Below are 18,954 nucleotides of genomic sequence, written 5' to 3'. Positions count from 1 at the left end.
TGTCCGGATATGAAATCACAGGAAATAAGAATTCTTGATATTTCCCAGAGAAATATATTACCTGCTACGATTGGCAGAAGTGTTGATTTCCCACATAGAAATTCAATTTTTTCATTTCCTTTTGGCTTTTGGTTACCAAATAATGTGCATGTAGTTTGAAGTGCCAAAACATTTTGTGATTGATGAAATATTAAAGTCACTGATGTGAAGACACTAGCTTGTCACTGAATTCCACTCTCAAAGTATACTCCAAATAATGAGGGGCTCGGATGTAAATCACAGCGGAGGTGTGATTGTGTTTTCTCCATGATATTGAATTTAATGAGATGCGTCAACTGTATACAATGACTCAGGACATGGTGTAGCACGTACAAACAAATTACAATGGATGGTGAGGATTAGACTTAGTTGATGGCGAAGTTGAAAATGGTACTCACACGCATGTTACTTCCCGCTCGTCCTCAGATTTCTCGAGTAACTTGGGAACATAGACGGAGATTGAGTTAAATATGCGCTGCTCCCTCAGAGGGCTTTTTCCCCGGACGCGAGGGGGAGAGTGGGCGGTGGAGAAACCTGCGGTTGAGTGGAGACTCAAGGCAAAGAGAGGGAAAGGGGATGGATAGGGAGCAAGGTAGGAGGCAAAGAACTGCGGAAACGCAAACAAATGCCAACTAATCCTCTGTGCGAGAACAAATGAGGGTTTCGATGCGGTCCGTGGCTCTAGAAGGTCCTTTTTCGTGGAGAATGGGGGATTCGGGAGGCCTGCCAAAAAAGAATTTTTGGGTGTCGGACGGCGAGGAGGAGGAAGATTTGGACGCTGGTAGGCTCGAGCGTTACGGCCTACTCTCCTCTTCCTCGGGAGTTTTTGCGTGTGCCTGGGAGGGGGGACGTGGGGAGGGGGTTGTTGGTGTGGGAGGTGATAGTACAGGGATGGAATGGATGTAGGTAGGATGAGCGAGCCTTAGCTACTATCTCGTAATGAACGGGAAAGAGCGGGAGGGAGGTGGTCAGGAAGGGTGAGAGTTTGACGTAAGGGGAGAAGTAAGGGCCTTCTGCTAATGAGCGTGACGCTGATGGGTTCGGCTGTCGCAAAGGGAAAAGATGCCTACAAATGGGTTTCCACCGTGGCTATATGGATATTCACTGTTTATCTGGGCTTGAAACCATTATATTCCCTTCTCCACTTCTCTCCCCTTTCCCTCTCTGTCTCTCTCTCTCTCTCTCTTTGGCCCTGTGTATTTTCCTTGCCACATATTCAACGACTGGCTTCTACAAATGAGAGCGTTCTCTTCTCTGAACTCCTTTTGTATTCATTACCTCCAGCCACCTCCCTCCTGGGCCATCCATCCAACCAACCCTATCTCATAAGCACACCCCTCATTTCTCCTGTCGTGGTTCGGCTGCCTTAAAAGTAAATGTTGAACCAGGCATACTTCTCCCAAACGGACTATTTTTGTTCCAATTCATTTATTTGGTGAGCACTAATTGTTGCCGGGCGAGAGTGGTACCCGGCCGTATCCTCTGGGCGTTCTAATTAACAGGTATGCGTGAAAACAAGGGCAGGAATGAAGGGAGCATACTCAGCGTGCGACATGTGCTGAGTTATATCATTTCTTGCTTAAATTATTTTGACAGTAGAGTTACTCTATCTTTGTTAGGATAACAACGTTTTGACAATTCAATAAGTTTAACTTACTTTCATCGGATTTTAATTTGGACCGTTGCCATCAAGATTCAAAATTATCAATGATGCAGTGTCATTGGAAACAGCACTTTCTTATCACAGTATTTTAGAATTAAAACAATTACTTAATCCTTTACTCTAGATACATTCATAAATTAATTTTATGTCCTCTACTTCAAGGGTTCTGGGGTTGAAATCGCTCAAAATCTCTAGGGATTATGAAACATGGGTGGTACGTTATCGCAAGACATAATGCCTGCGCCGAGAAAACTGCGGTCGAAGAAATTTACAGGGATCCCTAATTCCTCCAGCGATCCAGTTCCCCGTCCTCAATCTTTCCGTTTGTGCTTCTCTCGGATACTCTCTCCCGCCCGCACGTCACTTCCTCGCTCATCCCCTACGCTGTAATTCCATGCCTCCGTCCCCATCGCTCCGACAGTTTCCATCGTCCCTTTTACTTTCTACCCGTGCCCCCTTCTCAATTCGTTTCCAGGAGCTTCCTCCCATTACCGTGCACGCGCACTTTGTCTTTGTCTCGCGACTTAATCCCGGATTCTTACCTGCGTCATCAGCATACTACAGCATCAGCTTGCGTCCTCACCCTTTTGCCGCGCTGCTCATGGCCGCTCTTATCTCCCTTGACGTTTTATGCCCTCTTCTCCTCTCCCATAAGCATTTTCTCGGGAAGAAGTTTGGAGGCCGCGTAATGGTTTCTTTTAAGGTTTTTAAGGCCTTGGGAATTGTTTACGCGGACGAGCGAGGTATTTACGCTGTGTCAGTTGGTGAGCATTTTTTTTTAAAGCTTGGGATCGAATGTACTTTCTGAGGGTGATAGCATATTGTGTCGCTCAACGTTTGAAAGGAGAGAAAAATTTTATGTCCGGATTCTCAGTGAAATGTTGCGATTTCTCCCGTGGAGACAAATTATTTTGCATGGAGTTATGATTAGGGTATTAATTTAAATGGTAGCCTTTTCATTTTTTACAGTCAACTGCGAGATGTTCCTTACCAAAATTTTGAATCCGCGAATACTAAATACTTTATTTAACGGCAAAGCCTGCATCAAAACCACGGAAATTTCGATTCATAATAAAGGGCGGTAATTCATTTCAAAGCGCTTTCACGACGGAGTGACAGTGCGACAATGGGAACTCAGCAAATTTACGTGCTGTATTATGCGCACACAAACGGGTCTATTGTTTCCAAAACAACAAAATTTCATTCGGAATAATGGCGCTTTCATTTTCACGGGCTTTTCAAAATAAAAATATACCAATGAAAAAGTGACCGCCCTTTGTCATAGCAGCTCCATGATTCATCTTTTAATTTTATATACTGAAAGCAAGTATTAAACTGCCGCTCGGTAAAATCGAAGATAAAAACGAATTCACTGCATAATGTCGGCTAATTATATAAGTTTTGTTTTCATTGCATTCTAAGGAATTATTATTTACATACCCTGCAAACTCCTCTGTACTAATGGATTATCTAAAAGTCTTAAAGTACTTCATTTGAAAACTACTGCTGGCCACCTGACAGTAGCTAATCCAAAAACTATGTGATATCTGGGATACATTCTTTTCAAAGCACTCGTCAAATGAAACGCATGAATCATTAGAAAATTTCAATTGATGTCGAGAATTGGCTATGTATTTCATTTTTGGTAGTAAAATTAATTCTTATAATAATTTCCGATATCATATTCTTATCGTTTTAAATCCATTACTTGTCTTTATGCTAATCATAATTATCCCTGATGCTTTTTTAAAATATTTCACCTTGACTAATTATTTAAAGCAAATCGAACGATTTATATGATTGGATTATCAATAATCCGTCACGAACCCAAAAAGTGTAAAACATTGATTAGATGACACACTATTAAATCATTATTTTAATTAAATAATAATGTTGTAAAATATTTATTTTGATTAATGTTGTATGCATAGCCGACTAACTCCTCCGAAGATCCGGCAATCCACGCCATCGTTGAACATCCTTGCATATGGGAATAGGTGTAGATAAAAATAATTACGATTGGAATCCAAAGTTAGGAGATGGAGAGTGTTAATGAATATACGTGCTTCCTAAAGTGATTTTACGCTACGGGCAAAAATCAATTTGGAAATGGCCGTTAAGTGATGAAAAAATGAAAATTTTCTATTTTGCACATAAATTAGTGCAGAAGCAAATTTCTCATATCAGCATACACTAAAAGTTTATAAAAGCATTAATCATAGAATGTAACACTTCTATAGTCAAGCCAGTATTGTCATTACTGATTTTGAAATTCATGTGCCCACATGTTATTCTCGATCAATTATTATAATTATATAGTTATTTTAGTTTTACTATGGGCTTGTTGAAATGTAAACTAATCTACTTTATGAGGCACCATAGATATAAATATGGTACCGGTATAGGTCAAAAGATAACGTATAAAAAAAATGGGATTTCATCAGTTTTCTGGAACAATTGTTTGCACTTGAGGGAATTAGACGCATCCACATTTAATAGATTTAACGAGTGATTGTTTAGGGACAGAGGGCACAATTTTTCAGAATTTTTACCGTTTAAGGTCTAACACCAAGATGACCTTCTACATTTCTATCCATTGAGCCAACCATTCAAAATTATATGAATTGCTTCCATTTCCAATGAATTTTACGTGGTTTTAATACTAAGGCCTTAGGGTAAGCTATCATAAAATCCAAGGGGATTTCATTTGGAATATCGTTCAGATTGTTATAATTGAGGGTGAATAAAAATATGAAAGGAATAATCTCCTCTTTTTGTATTTTCCCTCTTTTTCGTAATCCAGTGTCATAACTTTCATGTAAGCTTATGATACCCTAGAAAATACTATTCCTACTCATCCATAAGATATAGTAAAGTGATAAAATTATGGTTATTTTTCATTATAATGCGATTTGTAAAGTGACCTTGCAAAATAGGTTTTGTAGGAATCGGTTTTGATAACATTAATTTACAATATCATAAATATATCCTCTGATACATATGGGTCAGAAAATCTTTACATGATTAAAGGTACTTCCTCATTTTATACGTTATTCCAACACTATTGCCGAGCTGATTCGGAATTTCGGATTTTGAACAAAAGCATTGGAAAATTTACTGATTCATATGGCAACATAACTTCTTTTTTCCTTGATTATAGATTATTTTTACAGTCTTCGTTCATTTTTTTCCATTTATCAAAGCACTCCACTCTCACTGTCCACTCGAGACTTTCTGTGTTATCCCTCACTATCCCATCTTCCGTCCCAGATCCCCCTTTCTGGAAGGTTTCATATTTTCTCCCTGTCTTCGCCGTCCCATTGGGCGGGCTAAACTTCACCCAATGTCTCTTGCCTTCCCTTTTCACTTATCGTTTCGATATCCACACCATTTGTAAGGGGTCTCAAAAACTTCGGCTATTTATCCTCTTCTCGTGACTGTACTCTGATTTTATTGCTTCCATTGCTGTCCCTACAGATGCTTGTTTCATATTTTTTTATCTCAACTGGAGCTTTTAGATGCCTCTTTCTTTTATTGGTAAACTTTATGAATTACCAGGCAGTGTATTATGTGCCTGATCGAATCTTTCGCTATAGAAACTGAAAAATGTATTGCTGTTATCGAAATTGAGCGTATTTATTTTATTCGTGTTAGTTTTCTATTAATGATTCCTCTCACTTCCTCCATCAGTTAAAAACTATTTTTAGTCGTCACTTTCAATTATTTTATCTCACTGTTCTAAAACATATGCGTAACTCGGATGGGGATATTTTATCGCAAAAAAATAAGAGAGGTAAATACGAAATTTAAATATTTGCTATTAAGTTACTAGGTAATAACAAACTTTTCTACCTTTAAAACTGTGTGTCGGATTCATATTAGACGGCAATATTCATATTGAAGCTTCCCAGTTGGCACGCTGCCACTGTCAACTTGAACAATCACTAATGGATTCCTAGTGCCTTTTTCGTGTATCTTTGGCAAAACTGTGGCGGATTTTGAAGTAGATTTGGGTCGATAAATCAGTATTATGAAAAAAGAATTCTCTAAGGTGTTATTTGTTCAAATAAACGTGCCTTTATGTATGCATAAAAAGGTACATGCGCACGTAGGTTAAATCCTGATAAGTATACAGAGAGGAATATCTTCGAAGTTAACGGAAGAATCTCCTGGAATCTCAAGTTTGAAAATACCTTTAAAATACAACAAAAAAATGCCGCCCTGTGCCATTTTACCTCTGCTGCCCCTAGACTGCTTGGGGGATTTTGTGGGTTTTGGCTTGAGCGTGGGCGAGAGTATAGGTATGTAGGACGAGAAAGTGACCATAAGGGTTGCGGTATTGGTTATCCAAGAGGGTATCTTCCAAAGGAGTTCTTATACCTTCAGCTGTGGCCATGTATTCTGCGCATCGACTGCGAATGGGCGTCCTGGGTTAGGTAGGCACTACGTTATCGTCGAAAAGCGACCCTTAGTCCTATAACACCGCCCGGTACCCGTGTCCTTTCCAGTCCTCGTGACATCCTCTCAGTGCCAGGCGAGAAAGCTGCACTTTTCCTCCAAATTCAACGGCATAGTAATATGAAAGGGAATGAAGAAGAAAGGAAAATGTTAACGGGCACGGACCTTCCACATGTCGCCAAAGAGGCTGGGTATATTTATCCGACGATATTTTTTTAAAGGTATACACCATCACTCATCGAATTGACAGGTTAGATTTTGACTTCCCAAAATTATTGGGAAAAAAGGATGGACTTGGAAAATCGAGGACATTTATTCTTTTTAGAAGGTACATGTATTGGTTGAATTTATTTATTTCGTTGTGGAAAAAACTCCTTGCCCCCATCAATACAAGATACCGGTTTTTGAAAAAAATAATTAACTTCTGTCAATAAAAGTGAGATGCGTTGTAATATTTGTGGTTATGAATTTATAGTATTAATTTTTTTGTTTTTCATATCTTAAATATTTCTACTGTGAAGTTCGTGCAAACAGTCTTCACTTATAACCTAGTATTTTATTAAACCAATTGAGTAGATGTTTCATTTATCGATTTACATTTTAGTTAATGTAATATATGGTCTTGAAATTAATTCCTTTTCCAAATTCAAAATCATGCTTGATTCGGATTTTTTCTTTGTTTGCTACATGACTTCCAAGTATTTCCTCGGAATGTGCTCGTTCACCTGTGAATAAAAATAAATTCACTGAAAAATTAATACAAATTTTGATGGGTATCATATGTGAAAACTACTTATGGAAAGAAAAAATATGAATTTCGGTCCAAAACCGATTTATATTCTCTTTGTTTTCATCATCCTTATGCATCAACGGGCAGATAAGGAGAATGTCTTGCCAAGCGCATATGTGGAGGCGCTTAGCAAGACATTCTCCTTATTAGTGTTGGAAAATTGCTAATATTTCAGTTTGATTTGACTCTCTTTAGTGATACTGCCGAAAAAATGCGTATCTACCATTATGCCCTTTATTTAGGAACGCTTCAAATTTAAGTTCGAAATGAATACAGAGGACACCTGTAATTAAAATCCTTTGAACGCCACCGTCAACCCCCTCATTGCTTTTTGTTATAATGCAGGCCAATGTAAAAATTTAAATGGTCAAAAAGCACATTTACCTTAAAAAAATGAACAAGTTTTCCCGTGCAGTAAACAGGGTGCGTTCCAGACGTAATGCAATTAAATTTCTCGCGCTGCTCCTATTGGTCGGAGTGGGATCGAACTACTTGAAATAGGTAAGACGGACGATAAGCTTTGCCGCAAATCCGTTTTAAGTGCTCTCTAAGCTATGGAAACGGCAGGGAGTTTGTTATTGTAAACCTTTGCGCGCCAACCGTGTCACGAAAGACCCAACCGAGCGGAAATTTCAAGTGAACTTTTGCAATGTATAAAAATGGACCTGATTATTTGGACAACGTCATCACTGGTGATGAAATCTGGGTCTTCGAATACGATCCAGAAACATAACGTCGAAGGTCTGAGTGGCACACTAACCAGTCCCTCAACCCAAAAAAGCAAGAATAAGCTTATCGAAAGTGAAAAAAAATGGTCATTGTCTTTTTCGACAGTGGAGGAGTGGTCCATGAGGAGTTTGTTCCATAAGAAGAGAAAGTTAACGCTACCCACTACGTGTATGTGCTGGAAAGACTCCTAAAAAGGGTCGTCAGGACGAGAAAATTCATCTTTACCGCCTGGTAACTCCATCACGACAACGCGCCTTGCCACAACGCGCTACGAGTCCGCGAGTTCCTGGCCAAACACGGGGTGCCAACGCTGTCCCACCCCCCCTATAGTCCTGACGTCACCCCAGCAGACTTATTTTTGTTCCCTCAAAATAATTTAGCCCTGAAAGGAACCCGTTTTGCGTCCATAGAAGAGATCAAATCAGCCGTGACGAAGACCTTGCGAGAGGTCCCCGAAGACGCCCACCAGGGCGCGCACCGGTCATGGCAGAGTCGCTGGAAAAAATGCGTAGAGCCTTAAGGACAGTACTTTGATGAATTTTAAGTATTTGTGCAAATATTTTGAATAAATTACTTTAAATTATTACTTTCGGAACGCACCTTGTATGTCGTGAAAACATAGCGTTTCTTTGAGAATTGCTAAAAAGAGTTCTCATGCACAATTTCATTCATCTTGATAGTGAAAGCCGTCGTTTTTCGTATTTTATGTAAACGTTTCTTCACATTCAAGTATTCCTGGCATTGCCTTCCTCCGATAATCTTCAAATCCACTTCCTTCGTAAACCATAGCTTGTCCACTCTTTTATTTTCTTTTATTCGATCGCCACTTTTGTGCTTTATTCAGTTTCATCTTAATATTTCATAGCTTCCTCTACGCTATCTCATAATGTCCCCAATTCCGGGACACTTAATAATACTCTATTCACATAACAATATTTTGGAATTAAATTTGTTCTTCTCGTACCTGACCGCGAGATCCCACACAGTAACGTGGCTCTCCTTCATTCCGTTCGTCTCTCTACATTCCTTAACTGACAAAACTCACCACCCATGTCCCACCGACGAAATGTGTTTTTAAAACTCATCGCTAGCAAACTCCAATTGAAAGTCCGACATCCCGTATTTCTCTATAACCACCTTCTTACGAGGTATTTCTATGGCATAACATGTATGACATTATATTATATTATCATGGAAGTCTTGTGACTCTCATAGATGGCCATTATCCTTTACGTATGCAAGTGAGAACAAATTTGATTTTAAAAAAATCTATTGTGAGGTATTTTTTAAGTTGAAGAATTGGATACTTTGAAGAAAAGTTATTATACTTCGCGAAATGTTTTACTGTAAATGTAAACTATCTGTAAATGATTGTTGCAGGGGTACATCCAGTGGTATAATTTTCAAGAAAAGTAAAAAATTAAAATTAGAAAGCTAGACGTTAGTGGGAATAAAGCCATAGATTTAATAGTTATGGAGGAGCAAATGCAGAATTCTTAGATGCTATCCGATCGTCCTGATGAATTTTTTCTCTGATTTCATTTAAAATTACACGAGGGAATTGTATACATCTCAAGCGTTTTTCACTGATATCGTGATTTCGCATCAAACTTCATTCAAACCGTCACCGTGAATAATTTCGAGAACCCACCAATTCCTTCTTCAAAATGAATTGAAGCCCAGATTTTAAGTCTCCGCCGAAAGCGCAGGAAATGAAGGCTCAGTAATACACTCGCAGCCATGTCTTTTCTTTCGCAAAAATAAAACTTCACTCGCCGTATTAAGAAGGGATTCTGTGGAAGTGAGGCGGATGTCACAGTGGAAGGGATGTGGGAAGTCAGTGCGAGGGGGATGAAATGTGCGCTCAAGGAGACGCGGGAATTCGGACGGAGGGCGTCTTCCGATTCACCGATCCGGGGTCCTTCCAGCACTAAGAGAGAGATAGATATTAGAGAGGAGGGAAAGGCCTGGTGTGTGCAAGGAAAGGAATAAGGGAAGGTTTTTCTTTTTGTTGCTGCTCGCTGGAAAAAAAAATCCTTTCAGTCACATACGTCCGCACAATGAGTTCCCTTTCTCAAAGTGTGAAAAGTGTTACGATCCGTCTTCTCGCCGGACGCGCTACTCCAGGTCTTTTTTCCGTCTTTCTCTGTATGTGTTTGCTTTTTTCCCTCCGTATTCATTCGTGTGTGCTGGATGAGGTTGTGCGGGAACGGCATCCCATTTGTGGGATATAAAAGAGGGAGGGGAGAGCGGGAAAGGAGAGTAGGATAAAAAGCGACGTGAAAGAGTTTCTTTTTTTTCGGTGAAAAAGGTTTTATTTGGTCTTTGTGCGAAAGGATATAAAAGAGAGAAAGAGAGAGAGGAATAGTGTGGGAGGAAAGGAAGGAGGCGTGTACTGGAAGGTTTGAAGGAGAACAAACACCGCTGATGAAAGAGCCGGTTCCGGTGAATAGCTCGCGATCAAGATCCTCATACCGCCTTGCCATGATTTCTTTCATTCCCTCCGAGTCTTTTATAGCTCATCTCGTGCGGATAAATATTTGAAGAAACCTAATTTCTTGTATTTAAAATAATATTGGTCATGCGTAACCAGTTTTGATAGTTACGGTGTGCATAGTCTGAACCAATGAAGTCGTTCTTTGAACTCCATTACTCACTGGCAGTAATATAATGTACTGAGAAATTTGTTGATTTTAGATATCTGCAGTTTTTCGGATGCTCTAGATATCCTCTTCTTCCTAAAGGCGTTTCACCCTAGAGGGCTATTTTTTGAAACAAAATGACCGACCTCAATTTTTTTCAAGAATATATCCCCGTCGTCTTCTACCTCTTTTATGCCATCCAGGAGAGGAAGAAATGGAGCAAGATGAGTGGGAGATGGACTCTAAGGAGAGTGGGAGAGAGAGTGAAATAGGGGCGGGAGGACAGAGGAGGGATGAAAAGGCACAAAATGGAACACAGAATCTCTGAGATGAGGAGTGATGTAGGACCACAGGGTGGGCTGTGATGCGATGACAATATGGACGTTCCCTAGTGCGTGAGCGTGTGTGTGTGCTCTTTGGATGGGAGGGAGGATTTGAATGGGGAGTGAGGGTTTAGGGGTGGGAAGAGGGCGGGAAGTGCGAAAGAAGTGGAAGAGATAGTAGTGAGGTGAAGAGAATGGGCGAGGCTAAGAGAGTTGCGGGGGAGAGGATGGTTTGGGGTAGGAATCCGTGGTGGACACGTATTCCGTCTCCCATCTTTTTCAGCTCCAGAATCCGATTTACCAATCCACTTTGAGATTCCTTACATCCCTTTACCCTCTTCTTTCCCCCTTATCCCATAAAAATTCTCGAGACTCGTCGGCTGTTCTCGTGTAGTAAGTTAAATTCCCGTTTCTGTTGACATTTGTCAACGTCAGACAAGGTCTTTCAAGTTTTCTTTTCAGAAATGGTTTTCACTTTTCATAATATCACGCCAAAATATTTTGTCATTAGTTTACTAAACTAATTTATTTAATAATAAAGGAATAATCCGATAAAATTGGCAATGCATTAATCAGCCACCCACGAAAACAGCATGTCTATGAAAAGAATGTAAATAAAAACGTATCATAATGCAATTTAAAGGACTTTATATGTAACTTGTAACTCAGTACCCATGTTTTCGATTACAATCCGATAGAAATTAAGTATTTGTACTATATGTAGAAGAAGTTTAAAAGAAAACTCTACCAATCAATTGCCATTTTATCCCACCAAATTTTGATTCATTCAAATAAAGGCAAAGTTTCCTTGCAAGTGCACATTAAGGAGTTCAAGGGACTTAGTTTATAAGTGGTAATGGCGTTCCAAATGTATTGCATTTATAAGTATTTTGGCTATTAAAATACCCTTTTGGTTGCAAAAGTTTTATAATTGTCAACTAATCACCACAATGAGATAAAAATGCGCTGAGAAGTCTAAAAGAACTTTTGTGTTTACTTTTAAATACCTAGTTTTGTTAGACATTTATGAGTTTTTTAAATGCATCGATTATATAATTGTTTGATTTCAGCCTATTTGTGCCATCTTCTTGTATTTTCATTATTTATTTTGTTCTGCCAATCAAACCTCATTTTGGTTTGAGCATCTTTTCTAGCATAACGGATTCCCTACTCCAGTTCACACAATTACCCGAGCTGTAACATTAATTCGACTAATCCTCGCGTTTGCATTCATGTATATCCACTCGCATCGTCCATAGGTGGTCTTACAATCTCTACCCATTGTTTAATATTTCTGCTAGCATGACTATGTGAGCTTCTACCAGTTATTGGAATTACGCTGGTCAGAAGTCTCTTTAGTTGCTGATTGAAGACCTTACTTTACAAAATGACAGATAACCATTATTCTGTACAAGTATGTGAAATTAAAACTAAGCTATTTATTTTGCGAATGGCTTATTGTTTTGTGCTTAATTTGTAATGCTTAACCTGCGACTGTTGGTATGTAAATACTTCAAATATGGAGCGTTCTTCAAGTTCAATTATTCTGCAGTGCTGAAGGTTCATATTAGTCGTTGAGGAATTTAATTTGAGTGCTTTTAGACTTTGATCTCTGAATGATCAAATCCTATTTGTTCCATAGTTAGCTACTTATTTATTAAATAAATACATCTGATATAACGATTATTATTCAATAATTTTTTGAAAAATCATGGGACATCCTTTCAGAAAAAATGTAACTGTAAAGTCATTTCTACCTAAAAACAATTCACTTTGAATACCACTTAAGGAGAGTAAATAAATTCTAAAATACGTTTGCTTGCATTATCTTTTATTCTCTTTCTAAGTGAATTCCAAAAATTTAATTTGTCATAGTTATTGACCCCTAAATAATAACTTATGTGAAATTATTAATTAAATTAATGTGTAAATTAAGTGTTTAGGTTTGAATTATATTTTCAATTTACAGATGGTCGGAAAACGTACTGAAGTTAGATCGTAGATGCATAGGGAGCACTCATCATATGCGCTGTGTACTATTCCACCTAAAATAATTTTTTTAATAAATTTACCTTAATACTAATACTGTGTAGCGAGACATAAACGAGATTATATGTCGAAGTCTGAAAAAGGATCGATGCGTGTCATATGTACCTAATAAAATCAGATGTTTTCGTAAAATTCGGAGCGTTTTCATGGTGGCCATCCTATCTGGATATATTACGAGTTTGTTTTTTGGTACTTTAAAATTTTACAAACAATAGAAAATCACTTGACCAGTTCCGATATTTTCGCATAATTACCGAAGGTACACCTTGGTACACATCTTGATAATGATGTGGGAGCATCGAAACCATCAAGTTTTTTAGTAAAGCTTGGCAATTTACAAAATTTTTTACCAATAATGAGCAAGTTCCACAAGATAATAGTGACTCAAGTGTGGTTATTAGCGCATTGAAAGAAACGATAAGCTTGATACATAATGTGTACGCATTTTTGTGGCATGAAACCTACTTCTGAATTGAATTTTAGACTTCCAGCTCTTTTAACTGCTCAACATAGGTGCTGCTTTTGTTTGTGGGCTCGCATATCTCTAGAAGGCAGTTCCTCATCAATACGAATAACTCACTTCTATACAACACGCTAAGTGAATTCAGACTTATATTGAAATAAAATCATGAAATTGACAAACGGGTCCTTGTTTACATATTGATAGTCGGTCCATATAATAAGTTTGTATATGAAACGCTTGAGAAGTGGATTGATTGAGTAATGCTAGAGCTTGTCTATGTAAGAAACGATAGGCCTTGTTCAAGTGTTGACTACCTCCCGATATTTTCTTCCCAAATTCGGTGATGATTTATTTAAAAAATTATTTTCGTATTTATTTTTGGTATGCCTAACATTTATGGAAATATACTGATTGTTATTCCACGTAGTTGTGCGCCTTCTTCAGTGAACAGTGTAAAAAATATGGATTTTCACAAAAATAAGTTTGATATCATTAATGAAAATAATAATCCAGATTGTACTTTGGCTTGTATGAAATTCCCTATAATTTAGTATTGTATGGTGAATTTATTTTCATGTCTTTAATATTTCATTCTCTATTATGTTAGAATTAAGTCCTACTTTAAATCATGTTCTTATTATCGATAGCAATGTCTTAACAAACAAAAAAATAATGTTATTCTTTTCTTTCTGTTTGACAGATTGACCCGAAGGTAGCCTTCCCCAGGAGAGCTCATCCAAAGGTAAGCTGGTTAGAAAGTTAAAATTTTGTAACATTAAATGCTAGTGTTTAACTCTCCCCTTGTCTTTCAAACTGTAGCTTAACTAACTTTTTGGTGAAAAAGCATGCGAACATAATGTTACCAAGTCAAAATTCTTATCAAACCTTCCGCAGAGGTAGGTAATTTTCGGACTTTTGCGCAATATTGTCAAATGGAAGTCGGGATTATAAATTACTTTACTCACGAAATTTATTACGTAATATTTTATAAAAATAACGGCATTTTTCACGTTTACTTTGTCCTTTTTTTGCTTTAATAGCGATAAATGCATTCATTTTTTTTGTCACCGACTCTAGTAGCAAATGTCTAAGATTTCCAGGCTAACGCAAAACGTTATTTTGAATCAATCAATATTGGAATGTAGAACTTTATGGTCCCCAAATTTTTCCAACTCTGCAGTTATAAATTGGTTAAGCCAATCATCAAATTTGAATGCTATTTCTGGTTACGGAAGTCGAAATTCGTGTATTGCAATAGCTTGGTCTCCGTTGATTTCATTCAAGTGAAAAATAGGCTGGGGATGGGAACGTGAATGAAGGTATAAAGCTACAACAATCCGACGATGTAATAAGGAAAATATTTATGGCACCTCATTTCCGACTAAATGAAGCATAAACTTCGAATTTATAACTGAAAAGAACGGGAGTTGTGCGTTATTTTGTGTGGTGAAACTGGAGCGGTGGCCAAGAAGATTGTATACTCACCTTCTCCTATTTGGAGACTTCTATTTCTAAAGTTCCAAGTGCTCTTATTCCTTCCACAAAATATTTGTCAATTCACGAAAAGACATGTCCTCTTATATTTCCATGCCAACCTACACACCTGATCAATAATTAATTTCTTAAACCTCACTATTTCCCATTGTTAGTTCATCTCCGATATTGCCCATTTTGATTCCAGATAGTAGGTAAATTTCTTTCAACTTTTCAAAATGCAAAATCTATGTAACAAATACAATTTCTTTCAAATAGCCATTGCTTTCATTATTTCATCTCCTAAGGCTTTTTATTTCATTACCGCCTAGTCTCTTTTCTTGAATCGTCTTGAAGAAAGATAAAAATGACCTGCAACCTTGTGGAAGTTAGTGTCATATTTCTTGTGCATTTAATACTATATTCACCCGCTGCCATGTATTATTTATTTCGTGTATGATTTTATATTGTATGATTTTGTGCTTTAGTATCATTTTGTGCTCTAGACAAGCTAAAATATTGTAACATTGGCATTCAATTAGCTATTTTGAGTGTAGGCATTCATTTTTTCATGGTAATGGTCTTGTGTCATATCATTATTTTGTTTTGTTATTGACACACATATATCACCGCTCTGTTAAGTGATAGGGTTATTACTCTATTGACTTTTTACTGCTGTGTCCATAAATAACCTCTCCGAAAATAATTTTAATAGACATTTCGCGCTCCGTCTTTGTGAATTGCCTTACTAAAGGACCTTTATCTTATCAATTTTCTTGAAAGTAAAACCTTTTATCATCTTTTCCTTTCTTTCAATTTTCCTTCTATTTTGAAATTGAATTTCAAATTTTATCTTTCCATCTCCTACCTCTCTTTAACTGCTCCTCGGTGTTTCATGTGTCCTTTCCCGAGTTTAAGTTGGTGTCTCATAGAAGTATTTAGTGAAGATGTTCAAGACTTCGATATAGTAATCCAGGCGATAAATATTCAAGTAAATACTCGACTTTTTCTCGGAATTCAAAGAATACCTCACTTTATACCTCTCGTTCCTCTTCTCTTCAAAACTCAATCATTACGGACATCTTCGTTGACCCATTGAAATTCTATAGTCAAAAGAAGTGGCCGTGCTCTTTTTTCTGTTTGATTTTCATTCATTTGGCGTTTTCTCTCATACAATATTTTTTTGAATTTTCGAGTTTCGAATGCGTTTTCATAACTCTTTTGGAAAATATACTTGTACATTAAACTTTTGATCTATTGTTATTCCAGGAGCAATATTTCTCTGTAGTATGGTATGAACTCGTAGTACAATTTTTTTTCCTTCTGACTTGGGGTTATTTGGAATATTTCTACGCCCAAGTCTCTTCCGACTACATCGGTTTAGAAATTAAATATTTATATTAACGGAATGGCGTTCAAATCTATAGAAAGAGTGAAATACGAGAAAATATGGGTATATGTTGCACGGAAACTGAATATTCCTCTCCTTAAGATTAACAGAACTCAGTCTAACGACTCGAACGTCGAGTGAAAGCGTTCGTACGCCGTCCCCTGCTTAAGAATGTTTCATAATTTAATGTAAAAGAAACGGCGCCGTGCGTAGCACTTTTCTTAGAATTTTCTTAACACTCGAGAAAAAGAGGGAGAGGGGTAAGAATTGAGGGAAAGGGGGTGGAGGAAGGCAAACTCAGGTTGTAAATGTGATTTAAAATTTTTCTCGTCGATGTCTTGTTTTTCCCGTCTCGACGCTCTTTCCCGCGGAGTATTTTTTCCGCACTTTTCCATTGACATTCCGCGCGGAACATTTCGAGTATTCAAGAGCCCTCATCCCTTGTGCTCCTTCTCCTTCCCCTGCGTCTCTGTCTGCCTCTCCCTCTCTCTCTCTCTCTCTTACTCCCACTTCTATTTCGTTTTCTTGTGGGAAAAGTTGAACTGACGTGATATAAAAAAGTCTTAATAATGACAATTATCCCAAAAATGGAGTATCATCAACTCCTTTTTGAAGAGAGAGAAAGAAGTGGTGGGAATCAGTTTTTTGCGGAATGCTGGCGGGAGGAGGAGGGGGTGAGGTGGGAAGGGGCTGAAGAAGTGTGGAAGGTTGACGGGGGCAAGAAAGCAGGAGGTGCGTCTGGATGAGGGTGGAAGGGAGGTTAGAGTGAGAGATAGATAGAGCGAGGTAAAGCGAGAGAGAGAGAGGAGTCTTCCCTTTTTTATTGCCATACCCATTTTACTTTATTTTCGCCATGCATTTCTTTTCCACATGAGTCTCACAACCCTTTTAGTCCTCATCTCGGCCATGCTTTTTCCATTATTTTCATTTTTGCGCGAATGCATTGTCCTCCGTTTCCCTTTTCTCGCATTCAAGCCTCCAGGGCTGCTTGGGCTCCTCACCTACCCCCAGCCTCCTCCCCCTTTACATGTCCTGCCTCCTTCCCCTTGCTCCCACCCCCTGGAAGGCGTTTTCCACCCCTCTCACTTCTCCGCTCCAGCCAATGCACACACGTGCCCACATACCGGGCACACGAAATTTCACCCACGTGCACACAGGCAGGAGCCACATCCTCGTATGCACATCGAGTCGTCCTCCCCGTTCCCCATCTCCCTTGCCCTTCAACCCACTTCCATATTCCGCCACGCCACATCCGCCCCGCCCACTTGCTCAACCCCCCCCCCCCTTTCTCACCCCGCACCAAAAACCTCCTTGCTCTCGCGCCAAACTCTTCTTGCGCGCCCAAACCATCTCTCCGCAATTATCCCGCGCACCGATTCTCTCCCCCGCTTTTCATTCTTTACCCCGCACCTCCTCCTCGCCACCCCTTCCGACCAGCATTTTACGCCTTCTCTTCCAACCCCCCCCCTCTTATTTGGGTGCATACATTAGCCCTGCACTACTTAACCCGTCTTTTTTCCCCTTATCTTCTTCCCTACCCCACTCCGTCAAATACGTCCGACCATCCTTCGTCTGCGTCGCGCACTCCTAACCCGTGGTACATCACCTCAGTTCCCCGCGGCGCCCGGGGGATGGGGGCAGAGCAGAGAGAAGGCACTTGGAAAATGGATGGAAAAGAAGGGATTTTCTTCGCAATCTCTCTCTCTCTCTCTCTCTCTTACTGTGCGAGGTGTGGGTGGGGATGTGCGTAAATGGAGGTGAGTCGAGAGGGGAGTGGGTGGGCGAAGGGATGTGTGAGTGAGAGGGAGTGAGCAGGAGAGAAGGGAACGATGGGCCAAGGCGCTTGATGAAAGGGGTTAGGAATGGGTTTTAACAGTAGACGGGGTCGCGTTAGTCTCGTAGGGGTGGAGGAGGGTGTGGGAAGAGGTTTTAGAGGAGTGGATGGGGAAATAGCGGCCTCTGGTCCGTTGGGGGGATGGGAAGAAAATGAGCATCGGTAAAAAGGGATTTCTAGAGGGCGCTGCTGTGCGAAATCTCTCCCGCTCACTCGCTGCTTCGAGGAGCAGGAGGCGGGCGAAGGAGGGGGGAAGTTGAGCGTACCTCTGGAAAATGGTACGCCATTTGTGCTAGTATCGAGGGAAGAGAGGTAGGGATTGCGATGGGGGCGTAGGAGGAGAGGGTGTGAATGAAATGCGCGAGGTGGAGTGAGTTGTTTGTTCGAGGGCTCCTTGTGAGAATGCAGTCATCGTCATCGCCTGCATTTTATCTTCCAATACTGTGTCACTTGTGCATTGTGTGCAACCTTTCCAAATTCTTTCCTTTTTATATTTATTCTATGCTTGTCTTAAGCTTTACGTTTCTCTTCAATTTGTGAATTTTCTTTTCACTCGATTTAAATATTATATACTTGGAGTAAATGCCAAAGAAGAATGATTAACATCCATTGGATCCAATGCGGAATAACGAGCAGGTGCTTCGAAGTCGATTTAAGGGGCTCATATGAGCAGTGAAAATGCTTAAAAATTGTATTGGAATGCGAATGTTTTTTTATGAATGAGCTTTTGGATATATTCATATTTCTTCAACCTTTGAGAACATTTGAAAATGTATGGAGTGCACTTCAAAATGATGAGGCGCCTTCAATTAGAAAACTTCGTCGCATTTTTTTTAGAAACCTTTTGTTCTTATTTGCCTAATACAATTTGAAATCACAGCATGAATAAGTGTTATTATTTTGAATTGCACTGCATTATACGTGCTAGGTAAAGTAAAATATGACTCACGCTATTACACAAATAAATTTGCGAATACGTAGAGCGTGTTATGGCTGTTTATTTATTTATATTAAGATTTAGTTCCGTTAATAATAATATTATTTACATGCTATATTTTATTTTTTAAGTTGATAATATTTTAGTTAGCAATATTTCATATA

The 18,954-nt window shown here is 39.0% G+C and overlaps 1 protein-coding gene across 6 annotated transcripts in view; it reads left to right on the top strand.

Moving 5' to 3' along the window:
- Nucleotides 1-18,954, top strand: part of Rbp6 (RNA-binding protein 6) — a 1,159,807-nt gene that overhangs the window by 680,761 nt on the left and 460,092 nt on the right. For all 6 annotated transcript variants that reach the window (XM_071587364.1, XM_071587360.1, XM_071587359.1 and 3 more), the window contains exon 5: nt 13,857-13,898. In XM_071587364.1, coding sequence (XP_071443465.1) covers nt 13,857-13,898 — 42 coding nt within the window. The remainder of the gene's footprint in view (nt 1-13,856; nt 13,899-18,954) is intronic.

This window comes from Hetaerina americana, unplaced genomic scaffold, assembly GCF_022747635.1.
Source record: "Hetaerina americana unplaced genomic scaffold, ioHetAmer1.1.p SCAF_3, whole genome shotgun sequence".
Taxonomy (NCBI): domain Eukaryota; kingdom Metazoa; phylum Arthropoda; class Insecta; order Odonata; family Calopterygidae; genus Hetaerina; species Hetaerina americana.
The sequence above is the reverse complement of the archived record's forward strand: the minus strand, read 5'-3'. Positions and strand labels throughout refer to the sequence as shown.